Source organism: Apodemus sylvaticus, chromosome 20, assembly GCF_947179515.1.
Source record: "Apodemus sylvaticus chromosome 20, mApoSyl1.1, whole genome shotgun sequence".
In the NCBI taxonomy this organism is placed as follows: Eukaryota; Metazoa; Chordata; class Mammalia; order Rodentia; family Muridae; genus Apodemus; species Apodemus sylvaticus.
The window spans coordinates 11,620,905-11,637,799 of record NC_067491.1 but is presented as its reverse complement, the minus strand read 5'-3'; the positions used below and the strand labels follow the sequence as shown (position 1 = coordinate 11,637,799).

General features: G+C 44.9%; 1 protein-coding gene across 2 annotated transcripts in view; it reads right to left on the bottom strand.

The window, feature by feature from the left end:
- The window catches only part of Srgap1 (SLIT-ROBO Rho GTPase activating protein 1), a 283,518-nt gene that overhangs the window by 31,508 nt on the left and 235,115 nt on the right, over positions 1-16,895 (bottom strand). The window contains exons 12-15 of one of the 2 annotated variants that reach the window (XM_052164952.1): positions 16,682-16,715; positions 13,362-13,422; positions 13,134-13,211; positions 10,880-11,014 (exon numbers count right to left, since the gene is read on the bottom strand). In XM_052164952.1, the coding sequence (XP_052020912.1) occupies positions 10,880-11,014; positions 13,134-13,211; positions 13,362-13,422; positions 16,682-16,715 (308 nt within the window). The remainder of the gene's footprint in view (positions 1-10,879; positions 11,015-13,133; positions 13,212-13,361; positions 13,423-16,681; positions 16,716-16,895) is intronic. The other variant, XM_052164951.1, reaches the window with a different exon arrangement.

Below are 16,895 nucleotides of genomic sequence, written 5' to 3'. Positions count from 1 at the left end.
AAGGTATGAAAAACATACAAATATTTTGGCTCAGCCACAGAGGAGTCTGCAGAACCGCACATAATTTATCACCATTAAGCATGCCTCAGCTGCAAATGAAGCTAGCTCGTCTCCCGGAAAACAGTTCAGAGACCCTCCACTGGGGCTGTTGAAATATCATCATGTGATTAACATTCCTGTAACATTTTTATTCTTTTAGCCCAAACCAGTAACTAATAACATGAGTGTAGTTATTGTGAATTGGATATTGTATATTTCACTTTTTTTATTTGTAATGTATTTTGAAATAGAATAAAAACCCACCATGAATATGGAGGGAATAACATCTACTGAATATAAATTTAATGCATTTCCTAAGCTGTGGTCTCGATTATTTCTTCTGGGGATAAAAAAAGTGCAACATGCTTATTATTTTTCGGTGTTAAGCGGGTATATAAATTCAGGTCACAAGAATGCAGTAATGAAGATGTCAGTATTGTCACCTGTGCAATCCCCACAGGATCAGAACAGAAGCCGGGAGTAGGCAGTTTACCTCCTACATCATCCTGGGGTGGAACCAGGGAGCTAGGCTGGTGGAGAGGGAAATGCAAATACTTAAAGTGATGAGATCTGAGAGATATGCAAAAGTCACAGAGAACCTAGCCGAGAAACCAGATGTGCAGAACACTGCAGACGCTCAGGATATGCACATCACCGAGACCCTACCTTATAAAGTTTACTATACCCACGGAAGCAATACAATATATAAAGGTAACTGGCTCACCACAGTTACCTGGCTGGCAGTGATCTCCTCTCTCTGCGGGCTCCATATAAAGGCACCTGCAGGTTCTGATAAAACCACGAAAAACAATATGCTAGCTTCTATTTGGAGATCTTGGGGATTACAAGAGTTAAAACCTTTCAGTCTCTAAGCTAATCTTTTGTTTGTTTGTTTGTTAAGGTTTAATATATGGGACAGAAATTTAGCAACTTAAAGCAAGTTTTGGGGGTCTTAATTTAGAGCTGTAAAAGAATAGGAGATAAGGAAACAACGTCTGTTGGCTCCCCAGCGGGGGAAGGGGAGCCGCAGCTTCCGAGAGCTTTAGCTTGATGTTAAGAACCTCTGGCTTTTTAATCTCTCTGTTCTAAACTTAGTCTCTTCTTGAAGGCAGTTTCAAAACTTTACATGAAATTCACAGTGACATTTATTCATATTAGTCGAAAAGTGGGAGCAAGGCAGTTATGGATAGACAGATGGAGAAACACAATGGGATATAGACACACAAAGGAATATTACCCAGTCACAAAGAGGAAGGTCATTGCATGGATGAGCCCTGCAAACACTACTCTAAGCAACATAAGCCGTCCACCTTCTACCATTTGGATGAGACACCTGTATCAGGGCACTTCCCAAAGCAGAGCGGCAGGGGCCTCAGGGACAGGAAGAAGCAGGCAGCCGTTGTTTGATTGCTACAATGTTTCTGTTTGCGAACAAGAACACTTTCTGGAAATCAACAGCCATATTGGATTTGCAGTGCTGTGGATACATTTACCTTTTACCCCACACCCAAAGATGATGAATTTTATTTCTGTATTCCACCATAAAAAAAAAAAAAGGCTGGAGAGATGGCTCAGTTGGTAAGAACACTGACTGCTCTTTCAGAGGACCTGGGTTCAATTCCCAGCACCCACATTGCAGCTCCCAACTGTCTGGAACTCCAGTTCCAGGGAATCTGACACCTCACACAGACATACAAGACACTGATGCACATAAAATAATCATTCTAAAGCTTAAAAAAAAAGAAAAAAAGAAAAAACCAGGGAGCCCATAGAGTGGAAATGCAAGGTTTAGAAGAAAGCAGCAGTTGGGATAAAAGAGAGACTCCCCAAAAGACAAATTAGACAAATTAGATTATGCAAATGTATGACGCACTACAGTAGACCGGAATGAAAGAGTCATTGTTGAAGGTCCGCAGTAGCTGCAAATTCATCTGCACCAAGGCCTCAGCCCTACAATGGACGCCTAGATGTCTCCTGGTGGGCTGCACAGAAGGCTTGTGTGCACGGCCTACAGGAGCTCGGCTCTGCTATGAACAGCCCACCTACTCTCCTGAGTGCAGTTTTATCGTGGTTGAATCTGTGGTTGCCGCCGACGCACTGATGAAGGTGTGCTCCTGGTTCAGCAATTCATGGTCCTTCAGCCGTGCTGGACATAAAGATGGATCTTTTAGTCTCTGCACGGGAAGTGCCAGGAAAATCAGTTCTTTGTTTGGATTTCCTCTAAGCTGGGTTTTGTTCTCACGATCGAAGACCTCATGCGGTGTGACAGAAGCGACTCACGTCCAGTCCGGGCCATGTGTGCGAAGCTCCCACAGTGAGCTTATGTTCTCTTCCTGGCCCCTTGGGGCTTTCACATCAGCCTCCCTCTCAGCCTCCCAGTGCCGCAGGGTGACAGGCAGCTCTATGAACACGCGTGCAAACGCTTGAGCTACCTGAGGAGAAGCCCTAAAGGCCACTGTCCCCTCACACCGGCGCCTCCATGGCACACTTTGCTCAAGTGGCCATCTTCCAGCATACAAATAAACAACAAGACAGAAATCTCTCCTTAGGCATGAAGACATGGGTAGGAAAACTTCTGGTGGACAGGAAGGAACTCTTAAAGCAGGCACACATGTATGTCTGAGTTCGGGAGCGCATTACCACTCTCACGGCATTGTGGGGGAATGTTTTTTGTGCACTGTGCATTCTGTATCCAGACAGCTGGTTGCAGACCAGACTTTATTGTGACTCAGTATTTTGTGCAACATTGTTCGTCATCACCTCCTGACTGGTCCAATAAAGAGCCAGATAGCTTATAGCCCGGCAGGGGAGCGAATGGTGGGACTTTCATGGCAGAGAGATAGGGACTCAGGTGGGATCTGGAGAGTTCATCATGAAGGAGGTGCTGAGAGAGAGACAAAGATGGCAGGTAACTGGCCATGTGCCTGGGAAGGGGTCAAAGGCTAGCAATGTCAGGTTAGACCAGCACAGAATCTGTTCACCTGTGGTTCTAGGAGCTTATTGATAAAGACAAACGACTCTGTGTCATTGGGGGCAAAGACTGGACATAGAAAAGCCCAGACTTTTATATGGCACACTTAGGTTCATATTACCCAAAGCAAAGCATGGATCAGTTGTGTGTGTGGGTAAAAGGGAAAGAGAAAGCAGAGGTGTGTGCTAATACACTTCAGAAGATCTCCACCTCACACTCACCCAAGTTACTTAGCTTTCCCAGGTAAGAGCTACTACAGAAACCTCTGTGACCAGCTGTGACCAGGCTGACTCCCAAGAGCAAAACCCCTGCTTTCTCCTCTTGTTAAATAGCAGCACTTAAAATAAGCTAGCATTTCTTATAAACAACAAGTAATGCGTCATCCCTGATCTGCTATCCTGTCATACTGAGCACTGAGTCTTCATTCATGGACTGAGTCAGGTACCCCTGTGGTTGAAAATGGGGGAAAGGCTGGAAGAAGCTGAGGAAGAGGGCGACCCCATAGGAAGAGCAGCAGTCTCAACTAATCCAGACCCCTTAGATCTCTCAGACACTGAGCCACCAACCAGGCAGCATACACCAGCTGGTCCGAGGCCCTGGACACATACACAGCAGAGGACAGCCTGGTCTGGCCTCAATGAGACAAGATGCACCGAAACTCTAGTGAGAATTGAGGTCTCAGGGAGTGGGAAGGCCTGGTGGGGTGTGGGGGTTGGGTGGGGACATCATCTTGAAGACAGAGGGAGGAGAAATGGGATAAGGAACTGTCAGAGGGCAGAACGGGAGAGGGATAACTGAACTGTACAAAAAGATTAAAGATAATAATAAAAAAGAAAGCTTTACTATTTGCTATTCAGCTATTCCGCATTTTCAGAGATCAAGGAAATCCTAAGGACACAATTCTATGACAGCAAATAGAAAAGCGCACCCAGAGAGCAAGCTACGGTGTATGTCAGAAGATGCAGACAATTTCTAACAGCCAGACACGCAGCGTCCGGGAGAGCTTAAAAAGCACGGGGCTGGAAGATTGGCTCGGTGGGTAAGAGGGCTTGCTGCTCTTGCAGAAGACTTGTGTTTGGGTCTCAGGTGGCTTGCTCTGCATTCACATACACAGAAACACACACACACACACACACACACACACACACACACACATACACACACACACACAGCTTTCAAAGGCTTTTTTTTTTCTGAAGAAACAACCAAGAGTTTACAATAGATACACAAAGAAACAAACAGCATATGTTTTATGTCCCTAACTTTCCAGATGTAAAAAGTAGATGTGTAAAAGTAGGATTTGTTACATAAAACAGAAGCCATTATATGACCCGTAAAAAACATATTAAAAGTATAAACTCACGAAAGAAGCATGCCATGATATAATCTAACTTACATTATTAAGCTAAATCCACATATCATATAAATTACCTGTTAAATGATAAGTCAAATGAACTTAACATGCCAGTGTTACCTACCACCTCCATCAATCTTAGAATAGCTCCATCATTTCAAAAAGAAACTTCATATTGATTAGTTGTTGTGTGGTGTAATAATTTATTACTGAAAGCATGTGGGAGTGGTATACTCATACAAGAAGATATTTACCAATATTATAGGACAAAAGCCCGATCATGATACATGCTAAGTGAAAGATCTGGTGACAAGTATCACGGGTCGTATGAGTCCATTTATGTGAACTGGGCAGAAAAGGCTGGGTCTATAGGGACCGACAGCACATCAGTGGTTGCCAGGATTCCGGGTTGCCATGGTGAGAGTTAAATGAAAAGTGATTGCTAGAGTTTGCTAAATTTTTTTTTTTTTTTTGGGATAACAAAAATGTCCTAAAATCACTCGTGATAATGGTTGTACAATCCCGTGAGTGGACTAAAACCTTGTACCCTGTGCACTTCAGTCCATGGCCCATGTACTGTGAGAACTGCTACCTAAAGCTGTGTTTGGAAGTCTGTGTTATAGACATCGTCAGAAGTATGTGCGTAATCGGGGAAGGCCCTGAAAGAGTTACCATTCTTTCAGTGTGGACGACTGGCAGATGCTCTTAGTACATTTTATAGTTTCCAACGGTGACCACAAATCAAATAATAAGCTAGCTGTAAAAAGCATGGACTACCTACTTGATGGTTGTGAGAAAAAACTGACTTTAGGGTATAACAGCGGTGTCAGGGTTATTTCATACGTTAACATATAACATGATCATGTTAATCACACACGACATGTTTCTCAGTGGTGTCCACGACACTCTGGACAGTGGGATTAGGAGGGATGCTATTTTTGTTCTATATTCTTCTAAACATTTTCCACCCCTTTGAAATGACCCCACAGTGATAAGAACTTTGAGAAGAAAAAGTCAATTCCTGAACTCCCACTGTCAGGCACACACAGACATATGACATCATGTCACAGGGAGAACAGCTGGGGCCAGTGGAGCTAGCCAACCGAGCGACGGCAATTGTTAACGCTGGACCATTAATTATAGGGAGGTCTCTGGGTTACTGTCTCCCGTAGATATCATAAGGGACACTGCAAGCCGTCAGGACAGAATAGCTCCTCTCAGGCTTCAAAGTGCTGTGTGCACATGAATGCACACATACCCAGAAGGAACACATCACTGTTTCTCTTTGGGTGGTGGCTTTTGGGGGACAGTATTTTGTCCTGTGTGCCTTTTGTGTACTTTCAGTTATCTCTGTGACAAAAAAAAAATCTGCTATAAAACTGTTTTCTCATGTCCAAGCAGTCACGTAAATAATAATAATAATATGTTATACAAAATGAAGTACAAGCGCTTTATGTGGGCCCACGACTAGTCCAGGAAAAATCTATGCCTTCCTTGAATAATTGCTTGGCTGTCTACTCCAGGAATCCAGAGACATGATGCACGGCTCTGCTGCGAGGGGCCCAGACTGCGCGTGTGACCTGGAACACTCACAAATGTCATTCAGAAAGTAGCCAGCGGGGGGGGGGGGGGGGGGGGGAGCAAAAACCAAAACGTGATGCTTGGGTGACAAGCCAAGAAACAATGAGGCCTACTGTTTCCAGTATATAGTTACCTCGATTCCATCCAGTGCTCATCCGGGTAAACCATTTTTTAAAAGGAGATTTCTGGTGAGCTGCGGGATGGACCGTGTACATCGACTGTGGAGCAGGCTGTCACAAACCCCCCTTTACTACACACATCTAAAGCTTCCCAAGAATGAGGCTCTTTAAAGGCACAGAGGCAGGATAGAAACTTACATACACACAGGCAAGATCCCTTCTGCTCAAACACAACCCAAAAAATAACTAAGCAGAACGTGGTGGGTGTTTCAGGAAGATACGTAAGCCCCCAGGAATGATGAAAGGGAGACCTTCCCACATGAACTGTCACACGGAACGGCCTTAATAGAAAAACCAGATCCAATACTACAGTGCTTAAGATGTCACAGGTAAAGACATCTGGGTTCTCTAGAGTCACAGAGTGTTTGGGCAGTCTCTATATAGTTAGGGAATTTGTCGATGACTTACAGTCTGTAATCCAACTCCCCAACAATGGTCAGCAGCAGCTGTGGATGGAAGTCCAGGGATCTAGCAGTTGCTCAGTCCCCCGAGGCAAGCAGGCAAGGAAGAGTGAGTCTTCCTACCAATGTTCTTATATAGATCTCCAGCAGAGGGTGTGGCCCAGATTAAAGGCTGTAGGTCTCCAGTAGAGGGTGTGGCCCAGATTAAAGGCGTGTGCCTCCATGCCTTTAATCCCAGATGATCTTGAACTCGGAGATCTCCTTGTCTTAATCTTCTAGAATTCATAGTCACTATATTTCAAGATCTCCATGCCAAGATCCAGGTCAGAAACTTGTATCTCTCAGCCTCCAGATTAGGATCACGGGTGAGCCCTCCAATTCTGGATTGTAGTTCATTCCAGATACTGTCAAGTTGACAACCATGAATAGCCACTACAACTTCCCTGATGTTACTTCCTGCTAGAACTTTGAGTCTTAGTGTTCCTAGCAATACTAATCTACACTGCACTCAATCATAACGATACTCTCTTGCTAGCTTTTTAAGTTTATTGAATGGAAGAATCAAGTCTTTGAGTCACAAGAAAACTTCGCATATTGTAGACAAGTCATCGATTTCAAAGGTCAACTGTTTATAGTATCGGGTAGAACATGCAAGCAGGGTGAGTCGATCTGAGGTAAAAGGTCTCAAAGTCTGCATCCAGTGTTGAGGATCTGCAATCCCATCATGCTATGGGAAGATAGGAGGCTGAGACGGGAGAACTGTCTCAAAGCTTGCAGAAGAGCAGGCATGGAAGACAGAGAGAAGAAACAACGGGAGAGATCCTGCTTTGACAGAGAAGGAACGATCCAACTCCTGAAAGCCATCTTTCATATTTGCTCCACGAAACTCTCTGCCTGTGTGACTCTCACATGCATAGCAGTAACTACGACAACAAAAAGTTTGTAGTATCAGTGACTGACCTGCCATCCTCAAAGAATCTATCGGGAGTTATGGAAAATGCAGATGTGTATGCCACGGTCATGTCGATAGGAAGAGCTGCTGCTCTGGAGATCCAGCAGTGATAGCCAGGAATCTCCTCCTTTTAAAGAGCTTAGAGATCAGAAGAAAAGGGTTTGTTTTATAAGGGGGATGTTAGGTAATAGGAGGTCCAATACATGTTCCTGAAAAATCCGGGCACTAAAATAATCAGACTTCTTAGGAAAAACATGGTCGAAGCAGATGTCTCGGTACATGAGAGTTTGTAAGCACAGTACTCAAAAAAAAACCATTCACATCCTATTAACAACACTAGCTCAGTTAAACCTCAGGCTGTAGTAATGTACCCAGCAATCTTGACACTGTCTGTGTCTCTGCAAGACGTGGGTCTTGGAGTGATGATGTAGGTCAGTGGCAGAAGGTCCTGGGTTTGAACCTTAGCACTAGAAAACACAAAGAACCCACCAAGACCAGGGATGCGGGTAGAAGTGCAAGCCTGCAGACGTGAAGTGGATCCCTGGGTTCCACAGCAGAGAGATAACTCAGTCCGGAAGGCTGTTCTCTGAGTTCCATATGAACACCATGACATGTGTGCCCTATATTACATACATACTCACACAAACACACATAAACACATACACACATAAACACACATACATATATACACAGAAATACAAACACACAGGCATAAACATACAAAGACAGATGCAGACACACATAGATATAAATACAGAAACAAAATGACACACATACCAACATACACACACAGATAGAAACAGAGAGACATAGACATACACAAACATATAGCTATGCACAACAGGCACACAAACACACAGACACACATGCACAGACACAGACACACACATAACAGATGTGTATGACACATAGACATACATGCAAACACACACACAGACATAGAAACACAGACACAGACACACACAGGCACACAAAGACATACACAGGCACACAAAGACATATACAGGCACACAAAGACACACAAAGACACACAGAGATACACACATACACACAGAAACACAGACAAAACCAGACACAGATACATTCACACACACAGAGTGAACAAAACATTCCTATGCATCTTTTGTTTTCTACTTCATAGTCTATTTTGCTAAGCCCGATTTTGTGAAAAACCATGGCTGACTGTCTTGGAACACTGGAACCAATATGATGTTTTAGAGACAGCAACTTAATTTGTAAATGCATCTGAAGCAATCACACCGGAGAAATACATTTGGCAGAGTGGCCAGATGAGGAAATGGTAGCACCAGGTCCTGGCGCGTGTGGAACCAGAGTTTCCCTTCAGCACAGCTGTCCCAGAAGCGACTAGAGCTAGTGACACTGACAGAGGCTTACTTTGTCCAAGTGTGGTGCTGAATTCATCACACAAACTATCTAATTTGCTCTTCACATAAACTCTATGGAGTTCAAGAAACTGTTTGTTAAGATGAAACATTAATCTCTGCCCAAGTTTACAAAGCTTTCACGTCAGAGACAGGGTCTGAAGCTAATCTCGCTGACTCAGTGACCTCTGTTTTTAATCCCAACCACGGAACGCCATTTCCCACCACGAATCTGTAAGGTGGTTCAGTAAGGCCCCATGTAGCCCCATGGTCTTTGCCCAATGGTTGCATTTTAGCTGATATGACGCATGGCCCCAGGAAACCACGCTGAAGGACTTAGGGCTCCAGACTAAACCTCTCTGTCATCTGTCATTCTGGAAGGGGGGACCTCAACCGAGAAAACGTCCATACTAGCTTGGCCTGTAGGGAGGCCTGTGGGTCATTTTATTGATTTATAATTGATGTGGGAGGACCCCAGCTCACTGGGGGCGGGGCTACCCTTGAGCAGCTGCTCCCTGACAGAGTGAAAGGCTCAGCAAGCCAGGGAGACAAGCCAGTAAGCACTGTCCCCCCAAGGGCCTCATCTTGAGTCCTGTCTTCAGGTTTCGTCCTGCTTGTATTTCCTGCCACCTGGACGTATAAGATGACATTAACTCTTTTCTCTCCAGGTTTGCTCATGGTCATGGTGTTTTATCATAGCCATAGGTACTCTAATGCAGATACATACAGTAGCCTATCAGTAAAGGAGAGGTGACCAATTCCTTGTGGGGTGCTAGGGAAGATGGCTGGAATTCTTGAAACAAAAAAAAATGCCAGGTTGGCGATCCTTCCTTCACAGCAGATGACAATGGCTATCAGGGATAGCAGGGGCAACAGCCTGGGCGAGGGCGTGGAGATGGGAATGGGCCTGGTACATGTGCTGTTTGGTGTGTTATCCTGCGGATTTTAACAGCTGCAAATAGGTGGGTGGGTGGGGCACGGCATTAGCAATAGCTCAGCTCCCAGCAAAGATAGGCTAGAGGATCAGTTCATGTCTATGAATTGGCCTTATCAAGAAGCATGCTTTCATATGGGAAATACTGGAATAGGCTGTCAGCACGGGAGAGCGCCAGGGACTAGATTCACCTGTTTTGAATCTGGGTACCAGACTGGGGTAAAGTGGGGTGGGGTGAGTGTTGGGTGGTGGGTGGGATGCAATGGAAGGGTTGGGGGGGGGGGGTCAAGCCTGGAATCGGAAGCTCACTTAGCAGCAAACCAAAAGAAAAGGAAGCAGGCATTAGAACAGAGGTCAAGTCAGAGGACAGTTAATCTGGCTGGTGGAGGGGACTTGGGGTGGGGCGGGGCTAGGGGAGGTGTCATCGTTGAGTGAGATGTGACTCTTAGGAAAACTTGTATTGTTGAGGTCAGCTGGCTTCCTACCTGGGAAAAACAGACTTAAGATAACTGCTGCATTTATAGATTCATGAAATCTGACTGTGCTTAGTAACTAACGCTTGCTGTCCTGATTTTCAACCTCCTCTGTGAAGTGTCCAAACCCCCGCTGAACTAAAAAAATACCAGTGCTTTGCTGATGACCATCAGCTCTGTAATACATCTCGCACAGTCTGCTTGGGATCCCTGCTGACCGATAAGTACCACTTGGCATTCTTGTTTCGTGAAAATGGTCTTTTAGCTCATTTTACCTTATTCCTTGAAGGACTATTCAAAGATAGTCTCAACCAAGAAAATGAAGACTGGAAAAAGGCCACATTTCCAAGCTTTTCGGTTTTCTGTTTTTGTTTTCCCACAGTCAGAAAGCTGAGAGTGTTCTACTCAGCCCAGGGTGAGGCCACAGAACCACAGACCGGGAGGGTGACTCCCGCTGGACTCAGAATGTAAACAAATGGTGTCAGACCTCAGTGGGGAACGGGAGTAAATGGGGCAGGTGAATGCGGCCTTCACCTTTCCAGGAAGTTGGCTGCGAAAAGGATCCTGTTGAGGGAAGACTTGAGAATGAAGGAAAAGAGGAAAGCCCACTTACTGATACAAGAAATCAGGTCATTAAACCTTTCCTTAGGAAAGAGGGGGTTTTCCAGCCCTCGGAAGTATAGCTTCAGAACGCCGGCCACAGAGTTAATATCGTGGTTGCTCTGGTCATCGGCTAGAGGGTTCTCGCCTGAAAAAGAAAATTTGTTATATGCACAGTATTATTATTTTTCTCTTCTCTTCTCTTTTCTCTTTTCTCTCTCTCTCTCTCTTTTACACACACACACACACACACACACACACACACACACACACACACACACACATATACTGGAGCACACGAGTCTTTTAATTATGTTCACCAAAAGATTATATAGTACTAAAATGGAAATAATTGGTTTAGATATCCTACCCCATGATTAACCTAAAAATAGTTGGCTAAAATAAAACTTAAAAAAATTCTTATGTTACCAAATACTTTCTTACAACTTGCTCAAATCTTAAAATAAAACATTGTGGGGTTTATAACTTTATCCAGCACCCTCCCCTTTTTTTAAAAGCGAAAATCAGTAAGCTTAGGTTGACACGAACTCAAAAAGCTTCATGCGGTGTTTCTCATTCATCCGGCAGAAAGGTGCTGTTGTGGTTGGTCTGGCTGTACAACCCAGGTTGGCAAAACTTGCCAGAAATACACAACAGTGATTGTGAACCCCTGCACTAGCTAAGCAGGTGTTTTCCAAGGTGGTGGTGGGGTCCCAGCACATGTGAAAGCTACTTACAATAGTGAGTGACTCTGGGATCAGGCAGGGGATTTGAATGTGTACAGTTTGAGTGAAAAGTGAATTTTTATTTTTTGAAAAAAATAGATCACAAACAGAATTGTCGGTTATGGCAGACGGATGTGTGATTTGAGTTGTCCAGCTGCTTAAGACACCTTCTCGGGAAGGAATGTGAACTGGGCTCCGCCAGGGGCACAGCACAGCACAGCACAGCACAGCACAGCACAGCACAGCACAGCACAGCACAGCACAGCACAGAGGCCTACAGCAAACTCCGCAGTGCACCGGCAGGTCCAGTCTTCCTTCCCACAGTTCACAGAGCAGCCATTACCCTTTAGCTAACGCTTGCCTTTGGGGAAGTTATTCTCAGGAGGCCTTGTTTCTTTTCTCTGTTCTCTAGGGCAGGGACTTACCGAACCTGAGCTCAAAGAATCAGTTGTATGATTATCACCATCATCAAAATCACCACCACCACCACCACCACCACCACCACCACCACCATTATTTATTCGTTTTTTCCCTTTGAGGTATTCAAAACCAAGAGGACTTTCCAAGAGAAAATAACAAAGCATTCATTCACTGGTCTGTGGTGGCCACAAAGCGCCTTATGCTCAGCCACTCCACCTGGTCTCCACCACAGTGCGGGATAGGCGTGGCAGGCTCGGCTGCTGCCCGGAGACTGGTCTGTCCCACACGGAAGACTGGGCATAGATTTGGAAACTGGAGAAAACACTGTGGTGCCGAGTTTACCTTTTCAACTTCAAAGGGCTCTAGGCAACTCCCGGCCAGGGAGACACACACACACACACACACACACACACACACACACACAGAGAGAGAGAGAGAGAGAGAGAGAGAGAGAGAGAGAGAGAGAGAGAGAGAGAGAGAGAGAGAGAGAGAGCAGAAGGTAGAGATGAACCCTGCCGTGGGCGCGATGCAAACCACGACGCCCCGGGAGTATTAATAAGCAATGGCACCATAGAAGGGTCAGAGATGTCCGCAGGTCACGTCTGAACAGTTTAACAACCCTGTAGTTTGACAGGTGAGGACACCGGTCAAATTAAGACTGGGGTCCCTTTGGCTGAATGCCATCATCGATAATAAAAGAGACCGAATCCATTCTGGGTCTTCCTGATGGTAGGTCGGTGTGCAGTTTTGCTAGAGTGTACTCTGTAACAGTTTAGTAGAATTTGCATTTTAGCCAATCATGGACACAGGGTGACCCTGTGCCCCCAATCACAGGAAGGGAGGGTGATACGGGAATAGGAGAGAGCTGTTGACAGAGATGGGAAGCGGAAGATGTCCCCATTCCCTCACCACGTAAAACTCTGTTGGGTGCCACCGTGATGTTCATATGTGAGTCCTGAACCAGAGGACAAAATTCGCAGAATGCGTAACAACCCCTGCCCTGACCCCCACAATGAGGCCCGTGCAAGACGGAGGTTTGGGGGCTATGCAGAGTGCTGGATGGAGGGCAGAAGAAGGTGACTTTTCAACATGCCTTGCGTATGGGGAGAGACATAGAGTTACCTCTCTCGAAAGAATTCTTGATATCGTTCACTTCCACCTGGGAGCCAGACACTCTGAAGATCCCCTGATGCTGAAGACCTGGGCAACAGAACGGAGACTGAGCAACCTGCCTGCTGCGCAGGACCCGTTTCCCTCCGCGCAGGACGCGTTTCCCTCCACGCAAGAGGACGACGCACTCACTGAACCCCTGCCTGCTTTCCTGAGGGTTCGGCGGTGACCGGTGCTTACCGTAGAGATTAATGAAGCGGATACAGCTTTCTACAATGAGAGGGATAACCTGGCCCGAGTCCTGGGGAGAGAGATGGAAACCAAAGAAGGCTGGGTCACAAGGAGAAAGATCCGGTAAAGAATCAATAGCATCAAAAAGTGGAGAAAGTTGTACTTAAAGATGTTTCAGTTCTGAAGCAAGCTAAATGAATACATTTGCCATAAGCAGGCTCCAGGTGGTCTTGCTAAGCCTAGAGATCTGAAGAGGCGAATTCACCCTGGGAGTGGTGGCTGTATTTCCCTCAGCCAGGAGGCTGAGTTGGAGGCCAGAATGGATACCTCGCAACACCTCTGCCTCAGACAAGAGTAACAAAACCAGAACTTAACTTGGGTTTTTCTTTAATTTATGCGCTGAAATGAGTAACTCACTTTGAGAGGTTATTTCTCAAAGAGATCGGTGTGAACAGTGTAAGAAGAACACTAAGGGTTTCAGTTGTATTCTCTCAGATTAGCTGTTGATTCTCAGGCCTCTCTCCTCCAAGTCCCTGAGACTCCGCCCCCCTGAGACTCCGCCCCCCTCGATGGCGGGAGTCATAAACTGTCTCATGGGTAATGAAAGCACGTATTTACTTAGTCTGCGTCAGAACTTACTTTTCCTTGTAAAACTTAGACCATCTTTAGGATGAAGACGAGGAAGACTGCTTTGGTCTTCTTGGTCTACACCTGACAAAAAACACTACCCTTTTCTAAAAAAATGTTGGAGGTGCTTTGAAATCCATGGGTATAGGATGACTCATGAGATGGAGGGGCCTCGAGGCCAGTTAAACATGTATTGATGGCATGCACCTGGAGTTAAAAAGAATTACTAGGGATGGTGTTGATTGGCATGTACTCTTAAGGCTGATCTTTTAGGAATTAGAACTTTCCAGGAAACACAGAATTTGAAAGGGATTAGCTGGCATCGGGCACGCCCACCCGGGAGGAGCTTTATCCTGAAATGTTAAGAACTTGGTCTTGACATACTAGGACAGTTAGAGACCTGTCCAGTCCAGATGGGAAGGGAAGGGAAGAGTGGGGATGATGTATCTCCACAGATGTCTTCATTATCTCCAGCTCAGACAGCGAACTTCTTTTCACTTTTCACAGATAGAGTTTTATTTTCAAGCTCTACAGCAAACAATGGATAAACCTCTTAATGTTTCAATTACTTCCGGAGGTCGCATTAGGTTTCTTTAATTAGTTAATTTGTTTTAGGGACATATGTATTAATTCCTTAAAGAGGAGCCTTAAAAAAAAAACAACTGAAATGTATTTTAGTGAAGGCTGGTTGGCTCATGAACAGTGGTATAATTATACCAAGAATTTACTGACCACTGGAAAGGCATGTTTTTCTGTAAGACACAAGCATGGTTTAATGGAAGTAACATTTTATAAACAATTCCTGTCACAGTGTAACTTAAAGGAGCAACAAATACTCGAGTGTGAGTGATGAAAGGGGAGAGTTAGTTCACATCTCTACTGGACTGAGCATAGAGACGGAAGAGGAGAGCAGAGGAAAAATGTTTGCACTCAGAAGCATCTGAACAGAGCACGGTTTCGTGGTATTAAATCAAATGTTCTCCTCCTGACATTCACTTAGGTGGCTGCTAATCTATTAAAAAGATTAGCACTTCATTTGGATACAGTACATTTTGTAGTAAAAATGTAACGAGCATTTTAATTTAAATTCACGGATGCCAGATGTTCGGGTAGAAAATATTTTATAAGCGTGGAATTATGGGCTGTCTTCTAGCCACCACCACCCAAACCTCTCTGTGTCTCCGTTTCCCTGTGGAAAGGTGGTTTTGCTCTGCCATTTCGTGGTGCAGTTTGAAGAGCTCAGAAGCATGACTCAGAGGTGCAGAGAGAGACCTCTGTACCCCTGGGTTCCGGGCTGCCAAAGAGTCTTCGGTGTTCCATCTGCACGGCCCACACAACACATTTTTCACGATAACTACCTTAGTCTTCCTTTAGTTAATCAGTTTGCTTGCCTTTCACTGTTAGCTTTTAGGGAAGGCCTTTCTTTCTTTCTTTCTTTCCTTCCTTCCTTCCTTCCTTCCTTCCTTCCTTCCTTCCTTCCTTCCTTCTTTCTTTCTTTTATTGTATGTATATGAGTACACTGTAGCTGTCTTCAGACACACCAGAAGAGGGCATCAGATCCAATTACAGATGGCTGTGAGCCACCGTGTGGTTGCTGGGAATTGAACTCAGGACCTTTGGAAGAGCAGTCAGTCCTCTTAACCGCTGACCCATCTCTCCAGCCCCTAGTGAAGAATTTTCAAAATCTCTCATATATGCTTCTTTTTTTTTTTTTTTTTTTTTTTTTTTTAACACAGCTGTTCCCGCACCACACCAGCAAAGGGACCGAGATAGTCTGTCTGCCTCTGGCTTTCCCGCCTTCCCCCTCCCTGCCAGGCCCGCAGGGGGTCATCTTGGTGCCTCCCTCCCTCCATTATTTTCCCCTTTCCGTCTAACTAGCTCCTGCCTGTACGCTATGGGCTGGGAAACAAGATGATCAAGTCAAATTTGACAATAATGTTATATTAAACTAGAGTCAATAGGAGCCTAAGGCAGGAGGCAATGGCTGTGTGACTGCTTCCCCGGGCAGCCCAGTAACGTTTCATTCAATCCCAGGGTTAGGGCCTCTGTTAAGTCTCCCGGAGGCTTCTAATTTCTCTTTGGTATACACATATACATGAATGTTTTCAAGGGTCATGTATATGGCACACACACACACACACACACACACACACACACACACACACACACGGTAATGTGAGCTTTTAACCACCAGTCCACAGGTTTAATGAATAGATCTTTAAAGAAGGTCATACATCTATCACACATGATTCACAGACCCTATAAAATATTTAAAATGTGCCTTTTCTACTATAGCCAGTCTTCAGAACCACTGTAGGCCATCTCATGAAATGTTATCTCTAATGGGAAAGACTTTTCATGTGATTTACATCAGAAATCATAATTTCATATTAAATATGCACTTGGCATTTAACAATCTGACTTTCCCTAACTCAGAAACTCAGATTGGATACAATTGCCAAACACAGCTGGTTAAAATCTGATCTCTCCTCTCTTATTGGTGAGAATCGTTATTTCTTTAATTAGTGTCTGATTTCCAGTTTTTTTTTCCCCCAAGTAAAGCCTATTTACAAGCTGTCTGATTTCTAACTGCAAACATTTTTTCTCTTAAGGAGCTTCAAAACTCTAGTTAAAGGCAAGCATGGGTGTGGCTTGCGAGGGACAGCAGCGCGGAGAGGCCCTCGCTCCGTTCAGCACGATACCTGGTGTCTTGCGTGAGAGTTCCTTCGTCCCCGGCTAGAAGCATTATCAGAAATACAGGATGAGAAAGAAGACAGAGAGTAAACACGGCAGAGATACAAGATACAGACTTGAGGGCTGTACCAAATTTATCCAATATAATGAGTTCCTTAAGTCACGAGAGTGTGCCTAAACACGGATTTTCACCGTGTCGTCTCATCTGCACAACTCGAGAAA